Source organism: Molossus molossus, unplaced genomic scaffold (assembly GCF_014108415.1).
Source record: "Molossus molossus isolate mMolMol1 unplaced genomic scaffold, mMolMol1.p scaffold_m16_p_6, whole genome shotgun sequence".
NCBI lineage: Eukaryota > Metazoa > Chordata > Mammalia > Chiroptera > Molossidae > Molossus > Molossus molossus.
The window spans coordinates 57,965,888-57,972,251 of NW_023425399.1; the positions used below are offsets into that span (position 1 = coordinate 57,965,888).

Consider the following 6,364-nt stretch of genomic DNA (forward strand, 5'->3'; position numbering starts at 1 on the left):
ACATCAAGTGGTTGCCACCCACACGACCCCAACTGGGGCCTGGGACAGATTGCAACCGAGGAACATGCCCTTAGCGGGAACCGAACCCGGGACTCTCTGGTCCACAGGCCAACGCTCTAACTGCTGAGCCAAACCAGCCAGGGCTACTTTTATTTTTTAATGTTTGTTTTCTTTATTTGATTATGAGTGCCCAGGGAATTAGAATCACATCTTCTTTCTCTGTGCGTTCCATATGTCTGGTATTGTGCTTTGTTGGCAAATCAGTGCTCAGTGTGTGATTGTTGGGTTTGGATTGAAATGTGAAACTATGTGTAGGCAGATTACTGTTAGCAGTGTTTCTTCTCACTCAGTGTTCCTCTGCAAGGAAGGAAATGTGGAGGGAGATTCTCTCGGGTATTTACTATAACCCACAGTCTCAAGTAGAGCAACAAATACTGAGACTTACTGCTTTGGTAAGGCAAGACCCCAAAGAGTTGTGGCAAAGATGAAAAAAATAAATAAATAACCTGTGAGTATGACCTCGTGGCCTTGGCTAGGACACATTCATAACCCCCTTGTACTGTTCTTGTAATGCACCATTGTTTGAGTTGATTCAAATTTCTTGGGCCCTACTGTGTGCCAAATGCCAGTGCTATGTACTGATAATACCGTAATTAAACAAAATGGTGCAAAATACATGCTCTCGTGGAGTTTGTGTTCTAATGGTGGGAGGTGGTTAGAGAGACAAAGAAGGGAAGATTTAAAAAGTACACACACACACGCACATACTGTATTTATATGATAGTAAGTGCTAAGAGGAAAGAACAAACCAGGTATGAGAGCTGTGTTTGTGTTGCTGCTTGGTGTTTTTCAGAAGGAGGGTTGCAAGAAGGTGAGCAAGTTAATGAGGCAGCTGTGTGGGAGAAGAATATTTCAAGCAGGGGAAACCAAAGTACAAAGTCCTGAGGCTATAGGATCCCTGGAGTATGTGAGAGAACAGGAGGAACCAATGTGGCTGGAATGAATGAGCAGGGTCACAGGCAAAAGAGTAGCCACATCAGGGCAGCCTGCCAGACTTTTTGAGCACTGAGCACTCTGGCTTTTGCTCTAAGGATCAGATGGAAAGTCACTGGGCAATTTCAAGCATCCGACTTCTTTTAACAAAATACTTTAGCTGGTGTATTGAAAACAGTCTCACAGGGCAAGGGTAGAAGCCTACAGGCCTGCCAGGTCCTAGTGGCTAGGACCCAGGTGGTAGCTGGAGAGGTGGTAAGAAGTAGGTAGATTCTGGATATATTTTGAAAATATCTAACAGGTTTGGGGCTTGAGCAACTGAAGAATGCAGTTGTCATTTCTTGAGATGTAGACGTCTTTGAGAAGAGTAGGTTTAGTAGGACCATTGAATATCAGAAGGTCAGTTTTGAACACATGACCGTTTTGAGATCTTGTTAGGCATCAGGGTGGAAATGAGTAGGTGGTAGTATATACTGGAATTTAGGGAAAAAACTGAGTCTGTAAATCTAAATTTAAGAATCATCAACACACAGATGGCACTACAGACATAAAACTATACAAGATCGCCAAGAGAATGAGGTAGGTGGAGAAAAAGGGTCCAGGCACTGAAGGCTGTCCCACTGTGTTCAGAGGTGTTCAGCAGGAGGAGGAATCAGCAAGGACCACTGAAAAGGGGCAACCTCTGAAATAGAAGGCCAGGGACCTAGGAGCCTAGCGGCCAAGCAGAGGATGTGCACCATAAAGCTGTCTCAGTTGGTTTTCGGGGTTCACAGAACTCTGTTCCACGGTGGAGCAGTTTTTATGTAGGGGGTGGGGGTAAAAGAAACTTTGGGTAGGCTAAGTTCAAGAGAAAATGAAGAGGGAAATTGGGGATAGCATACGCAGTTCTTTCAGAGGCTTTTGTTATCTGGTACACCTATAATTACGATTCTGAATTTTAATACAAAAGCCTCAGTGTCGTGCAGACCCTCTGCTTTTAAGATTCTCTTTGACCAGTTTGTCTACTATTTAGTTTTGGCTCTTAAATTCTGATCAGAGTTAAACCTGTGTATGTCTGCAACATGTGTACCATTTTACCACTTGGCCTCCTGGAGATTCTGGTTGTGATTCCAGACCCAGGGCAGATTGTAATAAGGAAGGAGCATAAGTCCTGAAAAAGTCAAATGAAAGAGATTTGAAAATGAAACTAAACTAAGTTCAGTAAAGAAGAAACGTTTGGCCCATGCTTGCCTCATACTGTCTAAAGTAGTTTAGTTCTCGATAGTGTCTGTAAATCAGCAGGGTTGATCTACCTGTTTGCTTTTTTTCTTCAGATTGCAACACCTGCCCGATATACTGTGACTTTGGGGGGAACCTCCTTCACTGTGAAGTATTTGCGTAGTCACGGCTACATGTCAACACCACCTCCTGTTAAGGAGTATCTACAAGATAGGATGGAAGAGACAAAGGAACTTCTCACAGAGAAAATGGAAGAAACGAAGGATAGACTTACTGAAAAATTACAAGAAACCAAAGAAAAAGTTTCTTTTAAAAAAAAAGTGGAATAGCTTGCCTTATGTAAGAAATTAGAAACAATTTCTGCACTTTAACCCTTTAGGGATCAGGGACAAAAATACATGCTCCTGAGTATATTTTTGGTTAGTTGCCTAAATATACCAATTCTCTGAGGGTTAAAGAACTAAGATAACTTTTTTAATGTTAAATGTCACTAGGAAAATCAGTGGGTTTTTTTTTGTTGTTTTTTTTTTTTTAAAGAATAAAATGACCCCGTATAAGAATTTCACATCAATAGCAGCATTAAGCAGTGGTTAATGTCTAAATCAGAGCTCTTTTTCAAGGTCTTCAGAAGCATACTTGTTTTATGTTCAGCTATACTTTAGGCAGATGAGGCGATTGACTTGTGAATAATTGATGTGGCACTAGACAGGAAGTTAATGCTGGGTTTTCATCTTTGTTATTCATTGAAGTTTTAACTATATTCAGTTCTCCTTTTCAATATGGAGATGTACTTTTATCATCAAATCTGCCTGTGAATAAGAGGATATTTAATGTTTCTATAATTGTATAACAGTTAACATACCAGTTAAAATAATAGACTTTATATGAAAAAAGTTGAATAAAAATTAAGTCATACATGTAAATAAAATGTATTGGTTATATATAAAAGAAAAATTGACCATTTAAAAATGACTTTTACCTGAAGCTGGTTATAATCAAAATTTTAAAGCAAATATATTTGGCCATAGTACCTTTTCTCATAGAACATAAAACTACTGTGAATTTTTTGTGTGTCCTTTTCAACTAATTTTTTAGAGAAAACGTTAAAATAATTATACCTTAAGTTTATTATTGAAATCAGATTATCTTAAACAGTAACTCAAGGTTGTGGTTCTCAAGAAAATACAGGTTTAGAAGGATGGAAAATGGCACTAGGTTGTCACAGAGCTCTCTCTCCCTGCCACATGGCAGGTCTTAGTCTCCGAAAGCCAGCGCTTTTTCCCAGTGTCTTCTCTCAAAGTTAATGTTGACCTCATTATGGAATACATTTTGAAATTGTAGCTGCTGCTCTTTCCCTTATATTGAATCCTTGCTTGAGCATTTTACTTGAAATTTTTTATAGAAAAGCTATCATTAAATTATCTGCTTGGAATGAAATTCAACTACTGTCAAATATGAAAGTTGTCATGATTGTGTACCAGGTATGTTTAAGGCGTCTGTGTCTGTTTTAACTACTTTTTACTTCAGTTCTCACCCTTGATTTGATATTTAGAAGAAAGAACGGCCTCTTCCTAGACTGTTTGTTTAGATTGTCAGAGGGACCGCCAGAAACAATCCTGCAGAAATCACTGCTATTTGGCAGGATTTTGTATTTAATATTTAGTTTGGCCAAATTTAGTAAATACTTTAAAGGGAAAAAAATGTTTACATTTGATACATTTAATCATTAAATTGGAACACTTATTAAATTATTATGCTGTGGTTGGAATTTTCTTTTGTGGGTGGGGCAGAGTAGTGAGTGGAGGGGACAGCAGTTTTCGTTATGCCATGTGCAGTGCTGATCAGGAGAATGGTTTGTCTTCTCATACAGAGTTTAACTTGCAATTTCAAGTTGAGAGCATATTTTCAAATGTGAATATAATTGACATGTTTTAGGTTGTATATTAAATAGTTCACATATTTTCAGATATGAAATGCTAAGATACACATTTCTTGTTTCTTATTTTTTTAATGACTTGCGCTTTAATATCCTGTGTTGTAATATCTTGCATTTTATGGAACTATTTTATTTTATTTTAAAGACAGAGAGGAAGGGAGAGGCAGAGAGAGACAGAAACATCAATGAGAGAGAACATCAACTGGCTGCCCCATGCATGGCCCCCCACTGGAGATTGGGCCCACAACCTGGGCATGTGCCCTGACCGTGAATCAAACCAGCAGCCAGCCTCTTGGTACATGGGTCAACGCTCAACTACTGAGCCACACCGTCTGGGCTGAAACTCTTCTAAAACAATTTCCTTTCACTGTACGTTGCATGGGACATATTTTCCAATGGGGATAAATTGTGGGTTCTTAAAAATCACTAATAATCCTGAGACTAAAATTTGATTTTCTTGCATATCCACCTTTTATTCAGTCCATTTGAGTTTTGTTGCCATCCAGTTTCATACTTATGTTGCAGTTACTCAGTTATAAAAAGTGAAATGCTGATGAGTGTTTTGAAATTCTCTAGTAAAAAAGTTCTCTGAATTCCTCACCAGTTTCTGGTGGCCAAAATCCAACTGCCCGGACTTCAAAGGAAGATCTGTGCGTGTGTGTGTGTGTGTGTGTGTGTGTGTGTGTGTGTGTGTAATTTTTAAATTTTTATTGTTGAAATCATTACAGATGTCCCTTTTTCCCCCATTGACCCCCTGATCCCCACTTTCACCTCCCTCCTTATATATTTTTGAATTGATGAAAAGTGATATCTTTGCATGTGAAAGGGAAAAAGTTGAGGTATTTATAATTTTTCACTGTATTAGGGATTTTGAACCAGTTTCAAAATGAGGTTTTATTTACTCTAGGTGAATACTCATCAGAACCGGTGATCTCCATATCACTTCCTACCAAATGTGGCCTGCTTAGTTAAAACCAGTTCATACCTCCCTTTATTTTTTATGAGGATTGTTTCTGTTATTTTTATAGTTACTATCATTTGAGGTTTCTAGTGTTGTCTTTTTCTTTGCAACTCTCCACACTAAAACTGGCAACCTTGTGGACAAGCAGTAATGTAACTCTGTGCTGCAGTGAGATGTAGCTGCTGCAGCCTGGGCTGCAGTGAATAGTGACCTCGAGTCCTGGACTGCTGGTCTTGTTTGGTTTTCCACGTTTCATTTGTTTTCTCTTGGCTTGTAAATTTGTAGAATTAAATCTTATTTCCTTGTGGGGGAAAAAAAATTACAACACTGGGCTGCAGCTTGCAACAATCACTATTGATTTAAAGCTTTATTTAGCCTTCATCTATACCCTCGCAATCAATAAGGTCTTGCCACATTTTATTAGTTTGGTTGAGAAATGTATTATATATGTGTTTTTCTGCTCCTCCCCCCAATATTAAACTGTGAAATAGTGGTTTATCTAAACTCTGTGTGAATCATAGCTTAGTTTGCATGTCCAACTAACTTGTTTCTATACATTTTATTTGATTCTCTTTCACCTCTCAGGGCTTTTACGTGTGTGTGTGTGTGTGTGTGTGTGTGTGTGTGTGGTCTTCTGAAAAGTTTTTGAAGGTGCAAGTTTTTCTCTTTGATTTGTGGACACAATGCTGAGATTCACTCACTATGTGAAACTCTTGGCTCTGAAAACAAAACAAAAACCCAAAGGGCTGTTTTTCCAAGCAGCCCCCCAAGGGAAGTGTGTGATGGTTGGATGCCAATTTCAAAAAGATTCCTCATACCTTCAAACTCTCTGTTCACCTCTTTCCTTTCCTCCAAGAAATAAGTTGATCCTAGTGATTTCAACCCATGCATTAAACAGGAAACAATAATAAATGTGTAGAATTAAGATTTTTCTAAAGGGAACTTAAAAACTGCTACATATGTGTACAGAACTGGTTTATGCCACATGAATAGAATCACAAGATTAATTTTGGTACTTTTGTTACTGTTTGTATTCAGTTGTATAGTACTTCCAAATTCAAAATGAGGAGAAAAGCTGTTCTGTATCAAATCATCTAAGCAATAAATATTTTAAAAATGACAAAAAAAAATTCTCTGAAGATTTGACATTGGCATCAGAAATATTTGTATCACGTCAAATGCTGTTGCTAGCATATTGCTAACCTAGTCTTTAAGATAAGCAACAAGAAGCTTAAAAGGGGATACCTGTAATATGT

General features: G+C 38.2%; 1 protein-coding gene across 2 annotated transcripts in view; it reads left to right on the plus strand.

The window, feature by feature from the left end:
* The window catches only part of FAM210A (family with sequence similarity 210 member A), a 40,834-nt gene extending 37,753 nt beyond the window's left edge, over window positions 1-3,081 (plus strand). For both annotated transcript variants that reach the window (XM_036245118.1, XM_036245119.1), the window contains exon 4: window positions 2,307-3,081. In XM_036245118.1, coding sequence (XP_036101011.1) covers window positions 2,307-2,540 — 234 coding nt within the window. In that variant the 3' untranslated portion in view covers window positions 2,541-3,081. The remainder of the gene's footprint in view (window positions 1-2,306) is intronic.
* Window positions 3,082-6,364: the final 3,283 nt, after the last annotated feature.